The sequence below is a fragment of the Schistocerca serialis genome, chromosome 6 (assembly GCF_023864345.2).
Source record: "Schistocerca serialis cubense isolate TAMUIC-IGC-003099 chromosome 6, iqSchSeri2.2, whole genome shotgun sequence".
Taxonomy (NCBI): domain Eukaryota; kingdom Metazoa; phylum Arthropoda; class Insecta; order Orthoptera; family Acrididae; genus Schistocerca; species Schistocerca serialis.
The window spans coordinates 629,316,856-629,340,178 of NC_064643.1; the positions used below are offsets into that span (position 1 = coordinate 629,316,856).

The 23,323-nt window shown below is 42.0% G+C and overlaps 1 protein-coding gene across 1 annotated transcript in view; it reads right to left on the bottom strand.

Moving 5' to 3' along the window:
* Nucleotides 1–23,323, bottom strand: part of LOC126483776 (solute carrier family 2, facilitated glucose transporter member 10-like) — a 65,174-nt gene that overhangs the window by 5,769 nt on the left and 36,082 nt on the right. Inside the window, exon 6 of the mRNA XM_050106932.1 lies at nucleotides 3,764–3,896. Coding sequence (XP_049962889.1) covers nucleotides 3,764–3,896 — 133 coding nt within the window. The remainder of the gene's footprint in view (nucleotides 1–3,763; nucleotides 3,897–23,323) is intronic.

The window sequence follows — 23,323 nt, forward strand, 5'->3', positions numbered from 1 at the left end:
TTCTAGGATAGATGCCCAAAACTCAGACCATCTTGTGTGGCGCACAACAGCGAGAAACTGCGTGTGTTTTGCTGCACTGTTCACCTTTTTGCAACATCTGATACATCATTTCTGTACGATAATTCTTGCCCTTTCATTACATACATGTTTGTACCATGAGTACTTTGTACATAATTAAATCAGTTTACAAATAGCTGGGCATATATGCCATTTTCTGTTCCATGTGGCTGCGACTGGAACGTATTGATTCTCTGTAAATTGAAGGTGGAGGAGGGGGGAAAGGAAAGGAAAGGAAAGGGAAGGGATTACTGATGTAAGTTGCATTGGGACATTATGTAGAATCAGTGTAGTTCATCAACCGCTGCATCGTGAGACACAATGTTACCGCAACTGCGCGGACTTTCTCAGCACACCTCATGGCCAATCAACATTCCCTATAAGTGCTTCCTATCCACAGTCTCTGTCCATTTCCTCCATGCTAGCTGCCGTGGGATTCCCCTAGGAGGTTGGATGTACTTGTGCATTCACACCGAGGAATGTGGATCTACTGCCCATTCATACAAGTCTATCAATTCATTGCAGTGGTATGGAGAGGCAGTCTTGTGAAGTACTTCTGAACACATTTTCCGAATATTATCTCGTGCAGCAAGTTCGACATCTCACAAGCCATGGAAATATTTTCAACCTTGTAGCTATGGGCAGGCCTGACATTTTTGACGGTGTCACTACAGAGGTCAGGTTTAGTGATCATGATGTCATCATACTGGTTACTGGAGTTAACAGACCCACAAAGAATGCTACAAGAGGTTTTGTACTGGAAAGAATAGATGAGCAGTTATTAGCATCCTACTTAGACAATGAATGGACAACATTATTTCAAATATTGTGGATGTAGAAGAATTATGGGCAGAGTTTGTTAAATAGTGCTCTGGAGAAATGTGTGCCAAGGAAGTGTATTAAGGGCAGAAAAGATCGTGCACGGTTAAATAACAAAAGTCAGAAAACGCTGAGAAAACAGAGACTGTTGCACTCTCAGAGCAAATAAATGATGAAGAAATGGTGACAGGTGAAAGTTTGTAGAAACTGATGTGTCTATAAAAAGATGGATGCACAAAGCATACACCAGCTTCCAGAGTCACACACGATGCATTGAAACAGTTCCAAGACAGATTTTATTTCCGGCATGTAAGTGATGTCAATGTGGTAACTACTGTGGCATCTTGAACTAACAACTGTAAACAACAGATGCGCTTTCAACCAGACACATGTGAGCAGGTAGTGCTAAGCAGTGGACATCCACCCATAGTGTGCCAACACTGTTGTGTAACAAATTGCAGTGGAATAACATGTCTAAATCAGTGTTCAAGACATTCTTAAAACAAGCGTTCAAGACATTCTCCATTCTGTATTGAAGGAGAGAAAAGTGTGTGTAAAGTTTGTCTCACACACCTTGACTCCAAAACTAAAAAGACACATTTGGATTATATAAGTTTTCTACATGTTACTTACACTTTTGTGTAGATCATGGGTTTGATTCATCATAATGAGTATGTTACAAAAATGATCAATTAATTTCAGTGAGAAACATTACAAGAAAAAAACTGTGGATCAGGAAAAGCCTTACACACAAAATTCCAATAGTCTAAATTCCAAACTAAGCAAATGCATTGATATAAAAGGGGATTACAATGAAAAATAAATTTTCTTTTGTCCTAAAGAATACAGTCCAATGTTCATTATGACTAGCAGATGCGTAAGGGAAGGGCCATTGCCACTTTCTTAGCATCACTCACAAATGGAGCTAATTCTGGAGCATATGAATTAGGGGAGATATCTTACCATTCATCATTTTGTAACAATCTGTTTCCATTAATAGGGCTGTACATATCTATGACTCATTTATACTAATGTTCACTGTCAAGTTCCAGGAACATTTTTTATTGGAGATCACATGTATGAATGTGACTATGGCAACTGTTATTGAAAATCAATTGGTCTGCAAGGATGTTATTTTAAACAAAGCAATTCATACACTATTATTTATCAGTGACCGAAGTGTTACAACTCTTCTGGAGAGGATCTGTTAGAAGTAAAGAAGGAAGATTAAGATTTAATTTTCCACTTACAACTAGATCATTAGACACAGAGAACAAGTCTGGACTGAGAGAGACACGCTAGCCTCGTGAATGCAAGTTCAGTGTCTTACTACTGCACCATTTTTATCTGTATGATTTGGTGAAAACCATATATCTGTTAGATACTGTAACAAAGATGTGTAATTATTACATTTCAAAAGGCAAAAACACAGTAATGTCTTGCTTCAATAGTAAATAAACTTAGATTGTTTTCTGCTATGCTGCACACAGTGCCACACATGAATGTGACAGAGGTACCATCAACAAGTTACTTAAGTTGTTGCAGAAGAGCGACAGAATAGGAGAGTGTAGAAGAACTTTGCTGCAGGTTCTGTGGCGCACCTACCACAGAGTGCCAGCAGCTGAATGTCTGCTGCCCTCAATATTCAATCGCCTATGGCTCCGCTCAGACTCTGTCAGGACAAGGAAGTCAGCGAGAACGCCAGCAGAGCGCAGCTTCGGCAGTCGCACTGACACCGCAATCATTGCACAAATAGAACCAGCATGCACAGATCAGCACTATGTTCTGCTTCTGCGGCCCAGCTCTGCAGCCAATCAAAACAAAGTAATCCTCCACGAAGCGAGGATTTAAGCTCTCGCTGGAGCAGCAGAAAGCTTTGACATTGCCTGCCCAGACTTGATGATCATCACTAGATCCGCCGCGACTGCAGCTTTCGTCATCCATTTCACTGTTCACCAACGCTGTTCTGACCATGACGTTGTGCTACCAGGGACCAGACACTACCAGCTAGGCGGGTCTGGACTAGGACAGGATTGTAGTACAGAAATTTAATTTGACATCATTCATACTCATAAAAGAACTTAGCTTTCAAGACAAATGGACTTGTAGCATTTCAGAACTTAACTTTTGTTTCCACTATATAGTCTAGCAGGTGACTTCATTCTTGGCAGTAGCAAGAGCAGCCCTTTATGCCAACTAAGAATTACAGAAGAAGTGTTCGTTCATTTGGTGTTTACTCTGGAAGACTCTCTAAGTACATTTAATTTGGTTGTTCAAATAATCAGAATTGTGTGAATAAACAATAAGTCAATTCAGTTGAGCTTGTGTGTCTTGTATTGGATGTAAAAGCACGTGCTGAAACCGAATATACAAAAACAATGGCTATTGCAATTCTATTGTACAAGACTGAATCAATAATCTAGAAAGGTCATGGCATCAGTAAGAATAAGATTTCAGAAATGAAATTTCTGGGAGTAGTTCAAGCAAGTAGCATAATTGAATAGATCCTGAACAAGGAAAGTCAATAACAAGAAACAAGGAATAAAAGATCTTCCCAACAACTGAAATTATCAACAGATATAAGGTCAATGTTAAATGAAAACAAAAATATAAAATCAAGAGACTATAACAACTAGATCACTATCATTGGAAAACCGAAATAAGAGAACTGTTTAGGAAGAATACAAATTCTATGCACACTGGCAGGGCTAAGACAAAGAAACAGCTGTTGTCTACATTCAGTATTGTCATACCTCAATAAAAAGAATGAAACACTAAAATCAATTAGAAGAAACATATTACCGAATCAGTTTCTTTAACAGACTGTAACACTAAAATTTTAATAAATTTTTAAAAATGCAAAAAAGAGTAAAAAATGTATACTTACACATTCTTCAGTTCTTGTGCAATCTGATGCAAAGATTTGCCTTTAGTTTCTGGTACAAACAAAAATATCAGTAAAACTCCCATCATGCACACAACACTATTGAGTAGGAATGTTCCAGCCACTGAAAGGGACTCTGGAACAAATGAGAAACCAGTTATAGAGTAAATCAATTGATAATGACATATCTGCTGCACAATAGTAAACTTAACAATTTGTGCACTAAAAGTAAAGAATGAAATCACATAGGACTCTCAGTTGTCCTCTTTAGCTTTAAAAACACGACTTATATGACAAAAACTAAAGAAAAATATATGGATTTGTAGAAGCCTGTCCAAGCAGAATGCTCCTACACATTGTTTAAATCCCAGAGAAAATGGAAGTAAAAGCACACTAATGACAGTCGCAGATAAATTGCATTATTCACTACTATACATTTTTTCCTGCGAACAAGCATTTACACTAGAGAAAACACAAAAGAATGAGTAAAGCATTCTAACACTATGGAAGCTCACCACTTGCAAAAACCAGGGCAAGCCACTCTAATATCTTAAAAGGTGCTAAAACTGAAAATACAAGAATCGTGAGAGAAGAGCTAAAATAGTAACGTAGGTAAGTGTGAATGGCTGAGCAGTTACAAAAAATATGGGTGGGCCAGTCACCCTTTAATGCATTAAGAACACTTCCCAAAAATGTTAGGAAACAAGTTGAACATATCACTAAACCATTAAACTCTATCCACAGCCATTTGAAAGTAACTTAAAACAGAGGGCAGATCTGTTGGTCAATCTGCTGCTGCGCTCTGGTCCAAAAATAAAACACATTCTAGCAAAATGTGGCACAGAGAGAACTGTGCGTCACAAGCATCATGCATTGGAGGGTCCTCTCGCCAGAACAAGAAGCCATGCTACAGAGGGTTGCGACCCATGCGGAAGACAAGTAAGGAGCACCTCACCCCCCCCCCCCCTGCCACCCCCACTGCATGAGTGGAAGGAGGTGGAGTGGACTTTACTAGATGCAGCTTATTGTCTGTCACTTCAAGCCACTCTTCTTCCCATTGATGCATGACTCTGCACCTAAACAGAAAAGTGATAGCACGCCGGGAGATCGCATAATAAATTACCTGAAGCTCACGACATGCCTGCTTGGTTGCTACACTTGCCCTTTTATTCCCCTTAACACCCATGTGACCTGCCACCCAGCAGAAAGACATATCCTTCCCCAGCCTTTGTAAGTGGAGAAGGGCACCCTGGATATCCTAGACTACTTTATCTGCTGGATACAAGGGTTGCAGAGGTTGAAGGACATGAAGGGAGTTGGAACAGACGATGAATTTCGCAGGCAAGACACATCTCATTTACTCCAGCATCCTCAAGAATGCAAATAATTTGACATTGACGACAATGAGGTTGGAGACAACCAAATCCTGAGGACATGATCAGGGAAAACAAAATAGCAGCCAATGAAAACTGCCTGGTTAGACTAATCCATGAATACAGCTACCAGTTGTGGAGCTCAGTTAAAACGTTGGAAAATATCATTGTAAAAACATAAGTAGGAGAGCAATCTCTCCTGTGCTGCACTAAATCTAAAATTATTCTTTTCCTCTGCAGTAACCAGAGTTGTAGTTGGTTAAAATCTCCGATATGAATCAGTATATACCCCACAACAAGGGACTGCAGCTCACACTTCACATGGATTCCAAAGGGCCTCATTGATCATGGACGACTGAAGACAATGCATTCCATAACTGGACAAGCAACAGTGCAATACAATGGTGAATTCGGAGCAGCGAGGAACTTATACGCTTGATGTACCATGATCAGTTTCCACCAGATGGGAAGTGACAGCTCTCCAGCCTCAGCACAAATACTCGGTACGGGGCATCCTTTAAGCACCCATGGCCAGCCTAAGCCTCTCGTAGTGGATAGCATCAAAGATCTCTCACTGAGCCGTATACTGTGCACTCATAGTCTAGCTGTGATATCATGAAACCTCTATAAAACTGGAACAGGCCCAACCTGTCTGCTCCCCTTGACCTGTGGCTAAGGCACTTGAAGACATTCAATATATTCTGGGTCCTTGCCTTCACGTACTTTAGACCTGGTAACCACAACAAGATGGCATAATGTTTCAGATCGCGAGTAAGGTGCAAAAGTTATATTTCTATGTGTCAAAAAAAAGCTGCGAACTTTCCAATAGCCCTGCAGATGACACAATATATGCTGAGAAAAATGGCAACAAAGAAAACATGTCAGAAACAGTGGCAACAATTGTAATATCATGCTATGATATGCAGTAAATAAGAATCAAAGAACCCACTGATGATGGAGATATTTGTCACTGAAACTAGTTTGGGGGAATAAACAAACAAATAACAAAAGTGTTTTGCATCAAGGTGGACCCACAACCTCATATTGTTGTTTTTGTATGCAAACACAGATAAATGGAAGAGTTTCAAGATATAGTTATTACTCTCCAGTCAGTGCAACCATCGCCCTTTCCACCTTATGATGAATCGGTTGAAGACTGGGACTCCTACAAGGCATGGTTACACCAACATTTCCACATTTTTTGCTTGGGCAATGCAAACCTGTGTAGAGCTTCATTTCTTTCCAGGCTTTCTCCACACTGATTCAGTCATTGGGCCAACATGTGCCTTCGCTAGAACCGGCCAGCTTATCATTTGATGAAATGTGCAAGCTTCTCTCAACCTATTACTGTGACAGAACGCACGTCATTGCGACACGTGTAGATTTTCACCACTGTCAGAAATGCCCAATCCAATCCTACAAAGCCTGGGCTGCAGAACTACATGGGTTGAGCCATTGTTGTAAATTAGTCACTGGTACTCACCACAAATCCTATGCTGATCACATGGAACATGATGTTATTATTCATTCGGATCTGGATAGGGAAATCTGCAAGAAAGCACTTCAATATGAGAATGTGATGCTTATGGATGTGCTCAACATAGCACAGTCCTTTAAAGTGTCACAGGCCAGAGGCAATCAGATTGCTGCATGCAGTGAGGTATCAGAAGTTGCTCATCAATCTCTGTTACGCACACTGCAAGTGTTCAGGATGACGGGGAAGCTGTTGCAGCAGTACAACCTTCAATTCAGAGTCGCATGGGGTAGCATTGGTTACGGCCACAGCAGCAACAGGCCGTTGTCACATCAGCGGCCGCATGCCCCTCTTCTGTCTTGCTCGTACTGCTTCATCCAACATGAGCTTGCTGCATGCCCTAAGCGTTGGTCGGTTTGCAACAAATGTTGAAAGAAAGGCCACAGTGCATCGGTGTGTAACTGCTCTTCAAACATGGCAGACACAGTAGTACCAATGTACATAAACTATATTTCTACAATAACTATTTCTCTGAACAAATTGTTGGTTAACTTGTATGTGTTTAATACAGCACTAAACATGCAAGTGGACACAAAAGCTGCAATGACTTTAGTAAACACACAAACATACGTGGATTTGGGCTCTCCTCCCCTCACAAAGGTTTCACAGAAGTTTGTTAGCTACAATAAACAACAAATTCTGATCCTAGGTCAGTTTTCCACTCCTGTCTCTTATCTGTTGTTAACCCTCTAACCTTCCTTGTTGTGGGTCATTCCTATATCACAGGCCTATTCAGGTTAGATGCATTTAACACTTTTGGTTTCTCCACTGCCGATGAGGTAAATTTATTTTCAGATCAAGTTCCGTATCAGCAACTGGAGTCCCTCTGCTCTGAGTTTTCGTCTGTCTTCCCCTGGGCTAGGTTGTGTTACCAGCTTTTAGGTTCACATTACCATGAAAGAGTCTGCCCGCCATTGTGTTGTTGAGGTAGCAGTGCTTTTTCTTTCTCTACCATGCATTTTAGGTGCATAGTGTTTTTTATATATGCATGTATGTATGTAAGTGGTTCCTCCCTCTCCCCCCCCCCCCCCCTCCCCGAAGGCAGGCATGACATACCTTCATTGATGATGTGCGCAGTTTCAGAGCGCACATCCATACAGTTCACAGGTGTGCTTATAGAGGCCACGTACGTCAGCCTTCTAGTGCACTCTAGTGAGCGGCCAAAGAAATGGCATTATTTAAGCCTTCGCAAATGAGTGCTTGGCCTATTTTTTTTTTACACTGTGTTACTGTTGTCCAGTCTATATGTTCAATGCTATGCACAACCTGTACCTCACATGTTGCTCTATAAAGAACTATGTTCCATAAATCATGTTCATTCTTGTTATAACATTGGTCCAGAAACCTCACAAAATTTGTAAAAGGTTGAATGGTTTCCTGCATATGCAAGTTAGGTGAAGTAAAGTGACAATGCAAACAATTCAAATGAACACACACACACACACACACACACACACACACACACACACACACACTTATTGGCAGAAAATGAAAAACCCATCTTTGCAAGCACACTCTTAAAACCTCTTCACTGTAAGTTGGTAAGTTGCAACTGGCAAGTCATTGTTGCAGTACTTGAGCATAAACAGAAAACTGCAAAATCATACACAAATAAGGAGCATTGTCCAGGACTCCTAACCGTAAACATATTGTTTATGGCTATGGCAAAGAGGGTAACAATTATACAACTGCCTTGTGGAACACTACCTTTTCACTGCTCAAAATGACCCAACAGCACTTCACCAACTCAATATCTAAAAAGAGCTTACAGAGGAAGGGCTGTGAGAATGAACAGGTTTCCACGAGAGCCTCATTGGTGGAGCTGCCCTAGAATAACTTGTCTCCAATAGTATCACACACCTTACTGATGCCAAAGGATATACCAACACAGCAGTGGTTACATAGGAAAGCTTGCTGGATAGCCGCCTCTAGTAGGGTCAGGTTGTCAACATTGGATCAAAACCTTCTCGATGCACATTGAGAGTGGCAAAGGAGTTGCCTTGTCTCTAACATCCAGGGGGGATGACGGTTAGCCATTCGTTCAAGGGTCTTTCCTACACAGCATGTTAAGGCACCACGCCAGTAACTATCAGGTCCTTTCCTTGTTTGAGGAGAGATATAAAAATGGCCTCTGTTCAGTAGTTGAGAAATTGGCCTGTCTGCCATACCCAATTCAGATATTCGAGGATAATTTTCTTCGAAGCTGCCTGCAAATGTCAAAGCACTTCGTCATGACCAGGTACAGGATCACAAGGATCAGACTATGCCGAATCCAGCTCCCACATGGAAAAAAGGCACTTAGAGTCATAATAGTTGGCATTGAGGCCCAAATGGCTCCTTTCTATGGTCACACATCAGCAACAGAACATCTGATTGGCATGGCAGTAGTCGTAGCAAAATGTTCTGCCATTGTCTGTGAGATGTCTCCGAGTGTCATTTGGAGATAGCCTTGTTTCAGCACTGCTGCTAATGGTAAGCAACTGTTTTTAATGGAAATCCTCCTGATGGCTTCCTATACTTTTTTAGAGAAGGTAGAATGGTTGATAGAGTCCGGGGATGCTTGTTGTGACCTTTTTTATTGCTCTCCTTAATCTTGGCTCTCTTGACTCAAAACAACGAGGGGAGTGGGGGGGGGGGTCTGCTGGTTGACCACATTTAAACCATTACAGAGTCACGTGACTGACCTGGATTGCTGAGCCCCGCTAACTAGTCCACCAAGGCAAAGGTTGCCTCCTAAGATGACCTGATCATTTTAGGATGGGTAAGTCTGTGGCATGGTGGATCACTCGTGTGATGTGGTTCACCCATTCCCGGATGCTCCCCCAGTGTTCAACACAGCCAACTGACTGAACAGCAGCCAGTTAGCTCTATTGACCATCCATTTCTGTGGCTTTCTGTCTGGTAATACTCCATTCAGTAGGTGGATCCACAATAGGAAGCAGTTACTGGTACGAAGATCATCCATTGCTTCTTACAGAGCAGAATATGCGAGGGCTGAAGAGCAGAAAGAGAGGTCCATGGTTGAGGATACCAGGTAGCAGCTGAGAAATTAGGGGCATTGCCCGTGCTGAGAATGTACAGCTCATGAGACATAATGAGGATCTCCAAAATTTGACCCTTAGGGCAAGCTGGGTTTGAGTCCCATGTCCCATAATACATTACTGGCATTGAAGTAACCCAATAGAGAAATGGGTAAGAGAGTTGTTCTACAAGATCTGTGACAGCCGCAGAGTCTATCGGATATTGCGGAGGTAAATACAGCAAAGAACAGTGATTCTCTAACACACTACAATTTCAACTTCAATTGCTCGCAGGTCAGTAGCCAGGAGAAGGCAGAGGGGTGGCACAAGTTATTGACAAACACAGTGACCCTACCACTGGCCCTTTCCCCAGTCAAGTCATCCTTGGAATGGAAAATGTAGCCCCTAACACAGGGGCATCAGACGCTTTAAAATGCATTTCCCGCTAGCATAAGCACATGGGGTGCTCTTCTGCTAGGAATTTATGTTCCTCCACTGGAGTCCTGAACTCATTAATGTCCCACTGTAGTATGAGTTCCAATAATCAAGGGGGTTGCACTTTCGCCATGTCTTACCACAAAGGAGTAGAGCCCCCAATGAGTGGAGGTTCAGTCTTGCGCGAGATGAGTGCCACAGGCCAACATCAAGGTGCATCGGCTCAGGAGATTAACCATGAGAGATGTCAGAATGACGTCAACATCATTGGACTGTTTGATTCACATCTCAATCAGTGATTAACACTTTGCCCTTTTTTTTTGCCTTGGGGAGGTTTCAGAGACAACTGTGGCGGCAGTATGGGCAGCACTGGATGGTGGGTCAGACAACCTTCGGAGAGGCAGGAATCTCAACAATGTCGGCAACCACGGCCTTTTCTGATGTTCTGGGGGGAGCGCAATGACAAATGCAGATGCTAGTGCTGACACTAGCAATCTCCATTTGTGTAGCTGTACTTGTTTTCTGAACTGGCTTTTTATGAGCGGAAGCAACTGAGGTAGCAAATGTTGGAGGGATGTGGGAGGGGGGGGGGGGGGGGGGCAGTATGGCCTCATACATCTTTTAGGCCTCACCATATTGTGATGCACTTCTTAGTTGTAAGCTCTTGTATCTTCCATTCTTCACGATATACACTGATCAGCTATAATATTATGACCAACGAAATTCTATCAACATAGATTCATCCAGGTGGTAGCAGCATCACCTGGCAAGGACTGACCTCAAGTCAGACATGCACACACACACACACACACACACACACACACACACACACACACTGTGCATGTAGTACCAGTGAGCATGCTGCCTGTGTGTAGAATGGGGAAGGTGCACAATCTATGCAAGTTTGACAGAAGGCAGATTGTATCATGTTTCCTGACCGCAGTGGCATTTTTCAACAAGCTAATGCGCCATGTCACAAGGCCAGGAGCGTGATGGATTGCTTTCCTGAACACATTGGTGAGTTCCAAAGTGCTGTACTGTGCTGCCCCCAATCCCCCCAATTTGCCAGATATGAACCTGATCGAACACATCTGGGATGTGACTGAACGTGATTTCAGAGCTCACTGGCCCCCTCCCAGGAATTTATGGGAAATAGGTGACTTGTGTGAGCACGTGTGGTGCCAACCAACTCCAGTGACCTGCCAAGGCCTCATTACTTCCATACCATGCTGCATTGCTGCTGTTGTCCATGCCAAATGTGGACATAACAGCTATCAAAGTAGGTGGTCATAATGTTCGGGCTGATCAGTGTACACAGCAGTCCCTACTACAGACAGGGTCATCCCTAGAGCAATTCACACACTTCAAAGGAGATGAACAAACAACACCTTCTTCAGTGGTCTTACCACATTTATTACACATGGCTTCTCCCTTAGATCTTAAAAGTGATGTTCCCAAAAAGTGCTAGCATTTAAAACAGCGCATAGGGTTGGGGACATAGGGCCACACACTTAAGCAAAGGGAACCTGTTTTGACATGCCCTGGGAGTTTTGCGCTATTGAACATAAGGATAAAGGAGTCAAATTTTAGCATATCCCCATCCACCCTCTTCATGATATTTTGCACACTGACTATACCTTCTTAAGCCCACTTATCATTTGATTTTTCTTTGAGAATGTTCACAATACATTTGCTGTAGTTTAAGGTGGTGTGTAGCTCAGTTTCAATGGCATATTCCTCAAGGCTTTTCACTTCTGCAGGTTTTTCAGTTGTTGGAAACGAGACGTTTTGACCAACAGTGTCCATTGTGCAAATATTTAACAGATTTTAATGTACCTGCTATGCCCTCCGAACCCCTCTGCATGTAGAAAGAGGAAACTTTCTCAAAGCTTCCCTCCTTTTGTTTAGCTATGGAAAGCACATTCCGACCAATAGTATGTGTTCCCTTACAAAAGTCTTGTCACACAGGGAGGACTCGTCAGACAAGGCCTCGTGAGAGACTTGGTTTTGATAAATACCAGCGGCCCACCCATTCTGCTGGGAGGTGGAGGAGAAAATTTCAAGGGTTTCATGTTAGTCCACAAGCAGTTAGCGAAGTAATGTTCTCATCACACAGAGCCCCACTTGCCTGAGTAAGCCTCATACAGCTGAGGTGCAGCAGTTTCCCCAGAGGTTGTCTGCTGCTAACTGTTCCACCTCAACAACAATGCATCTCACTGGCATGCAGCACACTGTGAGATTGAGGGGTGTGTTTTTTTTAACCATCGTGACAATCTGGGTGGTCAAGCCAAGAGCCCCATTCCCTCTGGCACACTGTTCCATCAATGCACAGTGCGGTGGTCACTGAAGCATGCCCCAGAGCTTACAGTGATGAAAGACTGGCAGCACTTACCAGCCCCAGCTCAGAAACACCAGTGTTGCTACACCCCTACCCAGCAAACGAATGCTGAGGCCCTGAGGACCGTATATCAGTTGATGTCTTTCAATGGCTTCTCAATACAACTGAAGAGGAAATTAAAAATCAAAATACTCTTCAAGTATAATAAAAGTACATATAAGGGAGATAATATCAATGAAGTATGATGAAGAAATTGACTGTCACATAGGCCATTTGACAAAATCTGCTACATAGTTTGTTATGAGTGGAGATACCATAATTTTGGGAAAATGTTTGTTTTCGACATCTCTAAAATAACAATGAGACATCAGACATGTAATCACAGCTACGTGAAAGTAAGCAACAAGAATAAGCAAATCTTTTAATCAGTATAATAGATACATATCCATACTTGTTTACTTTCAAGAAAATTAATTGTACTGTTCCTTTTTAATAAAAAATAATATAAATCTTGTGCTTACTCATTGCTCTCTAGCGTTTTTAAGTGTCTAATGGGGTTTCGTCTTTCTCATGTCCCCAGTTGGACCCTCAAGTACCTTAGCAACTTTCTACCATGTGTCAACAACAAAAGTAGTTTGCATGCAAAACAGCAGCTGAATATACACTTTGTGCTGTTAGCACCAAAGCAGAGAGGATGCAAACTTCCTACGATGGTTCACTAAAAGACTGACAACCAACAGAATATGAACAAGCACCAGTGAATGCAGAATGGATATGACCAATGCTGTTTGCTCTTGTTCACCCACCTTTTATACCAGAGAGAATTCTCATTCACATACACTTGTTTACTTGTGTGTGCTCCAGTGTAAACTAAGCTTTAGTGTCTTCAGGTAAACTGTAAATGTAAATGTGAACCCTGTCCACAGGCCCTGGTGGGTATATCGGTACTGACTGATCACCATGTCACCTCTGCCAATGGTGTCACTGGATGCGGTATGTGAATTCAGCACACAGCTTTCTATGCTGCTATCAGTTTCCGTGACTTGGAGGTGCTACTACTCAGTTAAGTAGCTCCTCAACTGCCATCAGGAGACTGGGTGCAACATGTTCCAGTCCTCCCACCAAGGAGAGATCCCTAGAGTGGTGGAAATCGAACCCAGGTCGCCCTCATGGCAGTCAGCTAACCACCCAGTACACATTTTTTCTATGTTCACTACACATATCTTTGTTGGAAATTGATCATATGAAAGATAATATATGGCTTGGTGGCTACGTGAGTTAAATGTCAGCCTTCCAACCCAAAGGTTCAGGTTTCAACCCCCAATCAGTCCTATAATTTTTTGCCTGAAGTTACCATTTTTTTCACATCTTTCAATGAATTGTGTATGCAAAAAATGTGAAGTTGCACTGTGGACCTCCCACCCCTCCCCCCCTCACCCTATAATTGGCAGTCAGTCAGTTCAAAAGTAGTAAGACCATCACCATCACCATCACCATCAGGATTTCCGTCCAGCGAGCCAGGTAGGAACTTTGTGAACGATATGCCTCCATTGGTTTCTGTCCTGGTATAGCTTTTCCCTCTCCACTACATCCCATGTTACTCCTCTCCTGGTCTGTCCATCTCTTTCTAGGCTGCCCAATTGGTCTTCTGGTATAGCTTTTCCCTCTCCACTATATCCCATGTTACTCCTCTCCTGGTCTGTCCATCTCTTTCTAGGCTGCCCAATTGGTCTTCTTCCTGGTACCTCCATCTTCAAATACTGGCATGGAGTTCGAGTCGGGGTGCACTCGCTTCACATGACCAAACCCCTTCAATCTCAAAGCACTCATTACCTCCTCTGTAGTCAATGTCACCTGCAGGTCTCTCCTTACATAATCATTCCTGACTTTGTCTCTCCTAGTTTTTTGTAGAGCTGACCTAAGGTAAGTCATTTCAGATGCTTGTATTTGACTCTCTTCTCTCTTATTTATGACGCAGGCCTCTAGACTAAACATCATGATTGGCAGGAGATAAGTTTTATACATTGTCTGTTTGGCTCTTTGAGGGACTTCCTTGTCCCAGATTAGATTTCGTACTTGGCGTAACAAGCTAGATCCTTTTGTTATTCTGTTTCCTAGTTTGGAACTTCCATCACATGGTATGATGCTACCCAGATAATTGAAGCTCTTCACACATTCAACCTTCTCCCCCTTCAGTATGATGTGACAAGGCGTGGGTGTCCTACTAATCTTCATTGCCACTGTCTTGTTCCTACTCATAGCTAACTTGAATTTTTAAAATTTTGTGTTCCAGAAATCTACCCTCCTCTGAACCTCCATTTCTGTCTCTCCCCAAATGGCAATGTCATCAGCAGAAACAAAAGATCTTCATCTTCTTCTTCCTTGATTTCTTTCATGATTGTGTCCATAAATATAATGAAGAGTAATGGGGAGAGCGAACTGCCTCGCCGAACACCTCTCTTTGTCTTAAACCATTTTGATCTTCCACCTCCTATCTTCCACCTCTTACTTGTACACTGCTCTCACAACCATCGTACAGCATCTGGACTTTTTTAATTAATGAATCAGGAACATTATGTTTTCTCGAGCATTCCTGTATTTTATCCCTTGGTACACTGTCATATGCTTTATCCAAATCCACGAATACTACTATCAAGTCCTTTACTTTTTCCTAATATTTCTCCATTAACTGATGGAGGGAGAAAATGAGATCTATTGTTCCCCTATTACTTCTGAACCCATGCTGTTGTTCCTCTAATTGGTGTTCTTTTTTCTATGACCTTTTCCATTATCTGAAGGCAATGTGATAACAGTGTGATTCCTCGGTAGTTGGTGCATTTCTTCCTACTACTATTCTTGAACAATGGTATTACAATTCCTTCCTCCTCAAGGGACACCACCTTAATGTAGCACTATCCGTATGGGTGAGGAGGTTTCTGTGCTCTGGATCCGGAGGGCTACGTCGGCGGTAGCATAGCTTGGTACGGCGCAGCTGGCGGAGACGGCACCTTTTGCATCCTAAGGGCAAATGAGGAGTGGAACCACTGCCTTGTGGTGAAGAGGGATCTTCACAGGCTGAGGGAGTAAATCCTGAAAGAAAATCCTCGAATGCTTTAGGCTTAGCAGGCCAGCAGATAAAAAGTTGTCACTGTTTTCAATCAAAGAATGAGTAAGACCATGTCTAGTAAAAATCTGTGGTGTCCAAATCCAACTTCAGGCTCAGGACAGCTTTACCTTAAAAAATATAGCACTTAACGTGCTCTGAAGAACATCAGGTATCACAGCCTCACACCTGAGGTGTCAACTGACACTGCATTCCAATGGAGAGGATGAAGACGTTCTTTTTAAAGAAACCCAAAAGGTGTAATTACAACTGTCAAGTAGCGCAATGGATGAGGCCACTAACTTAGACAGCAATATAAGATGATATGTTGAGGCCAGCAGTCTCTCAGTCTCCCTCTACAGATACGTGTAGTTTTCCCAGATTGATCACATCTCCATGTGTGTCATTGCTGTCTTAACTGTTACTTGTTCTATGTACTCCACACCTTCACATTTCTACACTAATTTATTGTAATTAATCACGTGTAAGAATAATTACTTTTCCTGCAATACATCCTACGTTCCTGTAACCCTCCTGGCCTCAACCTTCGTTAGTCACTGTCCTCACCCATCCAGCCCCCTCCCTGTTCCCATTCCAGCACTACACAGCCATCATTTCACTACCACACCCAGTCTTTTAATTTATTTTTATTTTTATTTCTCTCCTTTCCGCTACTTACCCCCTACCCCCTCCGCACCTTTTCCCCTGCCCCCCATCTACACTGCAACACTTCACTGTCCATGACTCCCACCACACTATCCCTCCCCCTCCCCGACCCAGCCTCCGCCTTACCCCCACCCAGTCGCCACTCCCATCATGCACTGGTGCTGCTGCTCGCAGTTTAGTTTCAGCTCTCTGATACTGCAGATGTGTGTGCAAGTTGCGTTTGCTTGAGTGTGTGTGCGCATATGTGTATGTGTGTCTACTGCTGACAAAGGCCTTAATGGCCGAAAGCTATGAGTGTGTGAATCTTTTTATTGTGCCTATTGCAATTCAGCATCTCCGCTATATGGTGAGTAGCAACCTTCCTTCTCTGGTATTGTTACATTCCATCCTGGATTTTCCATTGTTTGATTTAATAATTATCCATTCAAAGATACAAAGAACAGTTCAGGAACGACATTTAGAGTGTAAAACTTACATGTAGCTGCTAACTCACACTAAACAGGTAGTTCATCTTGCTTCATTCTCAAAGACCTTATATTGCAGAAAACTTAACTGGATGTAGCTTCTTAGTGCCACTTAATATAACCCAGTAGAAGTATGGCTGAATAAATCTGTTCTATTGACTGTGAAAATGGCGCAGGGCAGATGTACCCATTAACGATATTTAAGGGGAATGAGATTTCCACTCTGCAGTGGAGTGTGCGCTGATATGAAACTTCATGGCAGATTAAAACTGTGCGCTGGACCGAGACTCGAACTCGGAACCTTTCCCTTTAACAGGCAAGTGCTCTACCATCTGAGCTACCCATATCAGCGCAAACTCTGCAGCAGAGTGAAAATCTCATTCTGGAAACATCCCCCAAGCTGTGGCTAAGCCATGTCTCTGCAATATCCTTTCTTTCAGGAGTGCTAGTTCTGCAAGGTTCACAAGAGTGCTTCTGTAAAGTGTGGAAGGTAGGAGACGAGGTACTGGCAGAAGTGAAGCTGTGAGGACGGGGCGTGAGTCGTGCTTGAGTAGTTCAGATGGTAGAGCACTTGTCTGCGAAAGACAAAGGTCCCGAGTTCGAGTCTCGGTCCGGCACACAGTTTTAATCTGCCAGGAAGCTTCGATATTTAAGGAATTTGAAAACAGTATGACACACACAAGTATATCAGAAACACAGTAAAAGGGGAAGACGTGGAAATGCCAATGAACATCTCACTACAACAAGATAGTGATACACATCAATGAAGACGTATAGACAGCTAGAAAATGAGGTGAGTAATGGTCCGGAGGTACAGTTGGCTGTGGGAGTTAGTACAGTGTAATGAGTAAAAGAAAGCCTGAGAATGATTGCTGTGATGGGTACTTGCACTAATCCCTATCCTGATGAAACTTTCTGCTCTCCTTTCACCTGCTTTCATTATTTCATTATTGTCTTTTGTCATCTGCATCTTAAGTTTACGGTTTGGTCCCTCTTTTATAGTTTGCAGTGCCAATTATTATTATTATTATTATTATTATTAACAGAAAAACATCAAATGAGTTCACTATGCTGGATTTTGTAGTTCACAACTTGCTGGATACTTTGCAAGTGTCTAGGACTGGGCAATGGATTGGTGGATAATTCATGCAGATCTCAGTAAAGTGGCTTTCTGTAGTTCACAGATGGATAATTTATCAGTGTCAATGGTTTTCAAATGTCCATTAAGATCTTTTGGCATTGCTTCCGGTACGCTGAGAAATGATGGGACCACTTTCACTGGGTTACACCTGAGCCAGTGTAGTTCAATTTTCAAGTCCTTATATCTGGAAAGTTTTGGTAGTTGTTTCTCGTCATTTCTGCTATCATCTATGATGGCAATGCCAATGATACACTCCTTCTTTTTCCCCACAACTGTGATGTCTGGCGTACTGCATTCCGGTATCTGATCTCTGATGGTCTTAAGTACCTCGGAAATTTGACATGTTCATTTTAGACAACTTTTTTTGGTTTGTGGTCTTACCAGTTCCTTGCCACCTGCAGATAGCAATTTTTCCAGGGGATCATTTGTGCCACAGCTGTGTGTCTCTGCCTCAAATCAGTCTGAGTGATTTTTTTGCAGCAGCTTCAGATATGGTCCACTGATGCCACTGTTTCTTTCCATGTTATGTTACTGCCCTACTTTGTCTCATTTATTCTTTAGTTTCAGTATGTTCTTCCCTTACCTGACATGCTGATTCCCCTCTCTATCATTTATATGAGCTGCAGATACTTCAGTCATGATTCATCTTATGATGTCATCTGTTGTGCCTATTTCTATCTGATCTGCTTCACAAGTTCTGGCAAACACAGAATAAGTTTGTTAGAACGTCAGAATTTAAATACGATGTAAGACTCTTACAGTTCTTTTTTGAATTTTACGCAGTTCTATTCCATAATGATTCCATCTCGTTAACAACTACCTTCCTCCCCAACAGCTGCTGTCTTGCGACACACACACACACACACACACACACACACACACACACACAGAGAGAGAGAGAGAGAGAGAGAGAGAGAGAGAGAGAGAGAAGCACAGCAGAAGGAGAGGGGGCAGGTGGACTTGGGGAGGGATAAGATTGGGGAGAGAGGGAGGAGGGAGGGGAAGGTTGGCTAGGAAGGGGAGGGCAGCAGAAGGAAGGTGGGGAGTGCAGGGGTGGGGGCCAGGGCAAGGGCAAAGGCAGAGAAGAGGACCTGTTTTTTTCCACCTGGTTTAAAAGCAAATATTTTCATGTCACTGAAGCCAACCTACAACTCAGATTCTTAGAAAACAGTCAGGAGTGAATCTCTAGTCCCAGATACAATCCTGCCCTAAAGTGCAGCACTAGGGCGACGACTTTCTGAACTCATATCATGAAATTTGACTCCCCCCATCTGCTGACACTACACCAGTGCTCCAACTTAACCTCACAAGCATCCAGATCACACCCTCTGCTCCTTTTCAGTCGACTTTCTTGCAATGTAATTCATATTATTAGGACTGTGCTGACTATTGATGAGCCCTCACTGGGATCACCCATGTCACACGCCATCTTAAATGCATCCACTGTCAGTCTCGTGGCCAATAAAAAACCACTGGGCCGTCTTTAGGGATGAATGTACACAGCCCATACTTGTAAGACACTGCAGCACAACATCCATAATTTTGATGTCTGCTTCAAAATGAGGGAGATCTTGACTATTCTGTCACCTCAATGTTTCAACTATAAGGCGAGCTGAAACCTTTACTTGTTACATTATTTATCCACCAAGGAATTCTAATTACAATATTCACTTTTAGTTTAAAAGGGATAGAATGAAAATAAGGTTTTGTTCATTTCAATACTTTTTGCCATTAGTAAAGTAGAATTTTCCCCAACTTTACAGATTTTCAAATCTCATTTATTGATCACATTTCACTGTTTATTTCCAACTTGCCTTATCCTGCTACATATCTCAGTGTCCCAAGTGACTTTTCTCAGCAATTCTTGAATAGCCTTGTTTCCTTCAACTCTTTGCCAGTGTTTGTTTGCATGTAACTGTCACCACCTGATAAATGAAATATTTTTCTATTTTTAAACCAGAAATAATTGTTACTCTTGATTTTGTATTTCGTTTTCCTCCCATGAAAAATGTGACCCTTCACACAACAGCTTTCTTGAAGCTGTTACGGGGATACATATTCTGTCCACAATGTACAAATTAACAAGACCGTATCATTAGCTGTATTACATGGTACTAAGAATGTAATACTAATAATGCTTGTTTGGGCTAATAAGTAAGGTTGTACAGTGGGTAACGTACTGATGTACTTTCAGGAAGAGCGTGATTCATATCTTCATACGGCAACTAAGATTTCTTTTTATAGTTTCTCTGAATCAGCAGCAGTGAAAATGTTACAGCTGTGTTGAGCCAAACTCAATGACTCCTTTAGCCACCACAGTTGGCCTGACAAAACTGCAACATTTCTTCTATTACTAGGAATGAATTATTGTGTAAGACCCCATTTTATTGACGGGCCGAACTATTTTGGTTTCAGCTCCTCCAGTTAGTGGTGTGCTACGGCACTTTGGTATGAGATTTCAATGTGAACAAAGACTGCAGACATGTAACTGCAAACAAACAAGCGAACTAATTAGGACTGCACAGTCCACTACACCTCACTATATAATGTGCTTGATGAAATAAGTTTCATACTGATAAAATACGTTCCTTTCAGAAGTATTTATATGGACTGACTTCCACTCACACTCAGTACTACTAGTATATAAATAATAGTTGTACAGCATAACTGGTATAAAGGCAATCTTTTGAATATTATGATCTTCATACACATTGAATATTATGATCTTCATACACACAAACATAACTGTTAAAATGTCAATATTATGAAAAAGACAGATTGCTATTCATCACACAGTGGAGACATTCAGTCACAGATAGGCATAAAAAAACAAAGACTGTCAAACACGTAAGTTTTCGGCCAAAAAGGCCTTCATTGGAACCGGACAACATACACACAGGCACACTCACGCTAACGCAATTCACACACTGTAATGGTACTTTGACTACCGCGCCTCCACCAATACACAGATATAATTTACGATCGCGCATGCAGAAGAGCGCTGTGCCACCGATCGATTTTTATAAATAATTTTGTTCGTCTTTTTACTTTTGCGTAGGTTTTTTGTTTTTAACAACTAATTGATGACACACTCTCTCTCTCTTGTCTTGATACGAAAGACGTGTATTTTTCGGCGATGTGTTGAATGTGCTTTTGGGTGGAAATTAAAATTACATTACAAAGCAAGGTTGTTTCAATATTGATTCGAGGTGGTTATCGCCAAATTTGTAAATTGATCATGACAGTGACAACTTGAAGACGTTTTCAACAGACAGAGAAAAGTGAAAGAAGGGTCGTCCTACAAGAGAAATTGGGAGGACAGCCATAAAGACTATATTGTAATTAATACTGCATATCTAACAAGATTATAAGGTAAATTTCAATTAGTTTCTGATGCTATTTCCGTACAGTCGCTTTTTGTAGTGTTGCCGACTCTGTCTGCCATGCACGGTCAAATTACAGCACGATCTCAATCAATAATACGAAGTCCGCCTTATCCAAAACTGAAACCACCAAAATTCAAAACCCAATCAGATTTTCTATTTTATATTTTCACGGCAGAACCACGAGGAAAAGGTAACACTACAACACACACACACACACACACACACACACACACACACACACACACACACACACATGGGCACAGTCTCTGGCTGACTGTGAGCAGCAGCACATGATGGCAGAAACAGTCTGGGTGATGGGGGCAAGGAGGTGGCTGGGACAGGGAGGGGGAGGCCATTTGCGCTAAAAGGCAAAACCATCTACTGCTACATGCAGAACACCACTATTTGCGATCATCCTAGTGAAACTAAGAGAATTAGCTACCATTGACATGATCGGTCCTCTTACGAGATCTGAGAAATAGCTGCGTAGGGGTGGGGGACAGTAAAGTGCTGCTTGTGGGAGCACACAGGGACGAGGTAGAGAGAGGGTTGGGCAGCTAGGTGCGGTCAGGAGGTTAGACAGGGACAGGTGGGAGGAGGGTGGGAGGGGGGGGGGGCATGGGAAAGGAGAGAATAAAAAGAGTCTCTTGCTAGCCTCCACAGGCTTTTTACACCACAATGATTGGTTATCAATATGGCAGAAGTACACACATTACACAATAAGTTTTACTTAATTGCTTTAATACCATAATATAACCTAAGTGGTGTTATCCACACTGACTCATTAAGCAGTAGTGCTATGTACAGTTTTACAAACATCTTTTGGGTGTACTCAATTTCATTATGACAACTCACCATTGTGGTTTGACTTTTAATGTAGACATCTTCCCAAAAGCTGAGACTCCATAATCATGGAAATATAACCACCATAAATCAGAAGACGCATTTATACTGACATGAAACTGGTAGTCACGAATAAAGCTGCTTCATACAGCTATGCAGATTTTGGAAACGCATCATTTTTTACTTTTTAATTATTGTAATTTTTGAAAAAAATTGAGAAGTTATTGAGTGTTGAATGTTGTTACTGTTATTAAGAGGTGGAATAGAGGGCTGTGTAGCACTGGACAGGGAACAGGGAAGGGGATAGGCAGGTGTAGGAAAATGACTACAGGAAGTTGAGGTATAATAAGAATAGCAAATATCCTTGCTTGATGCAACGGAAGTAAAATTACTCTTGATGGTTAAATTACTCTTTATGGTTAGTAGTAGGCTCATAAAGTAGTAGTTTATCGTAATTGTTTCTCCTCAGTTTACTTCCCTAATATGAACCTTTTCACTTAATTGTAAATGTACAAGTTAAATATGTCATCAAACCTTAGACATTTAACTGCCCCCCCTCCCCCCCCCCCCCCCCCCCAACCCTGTGAAGTACACATCCATCCCTTCCCCCAACCCTGTTAAGTTCTTATCTGAAAGACTGTAAAGTATTGGCAACTGAGAAAGAAGAGAATCAAAGTACTTGAGATGTTGTGTATCAGTAGAACGATAAAAATTGAGTGAACTGATAAAATAATAAATGAGGATGTCCTCCACAGAATCAACAAGGGAAGAAATATGTGGAATACACTAACTACAAGAAAGGGCAGGATGATAGGACACATGGCAAGACAACAACATTGTTGATGAAAATGCTAAGGCAAGCTGCATCAAACCAGTCAGAAGACTGGCAACAATAAAATTCTCCCAACAACCAGCTGGCCACTTTTTTTGGGGGGGAGGGGAGGGGGGGGAGAATCAGTTGTGCCCACTTGAAAATCACGGATTCAAGAGAAGCCTGCCTCTTATTCCCTGACCTGTAAGTGGTCTGAAATCAGGTCAACAACAGTAATTTATATTTTCCCAATGACACTGACAACTATTTCTTTTGAAACTGATAAATGACAGAACTCATCATTCATGGCATCACTTTGTGTAAATATTACCTAACAAAATACCTCACATGCTGTTTCACTGATATAGGTCAGCATTTGAACATCCACAGTGTTAAACTTTTCCTAAAATATAAAGTAATTAAGTGCATCATGCAGAACAGCTGTACAT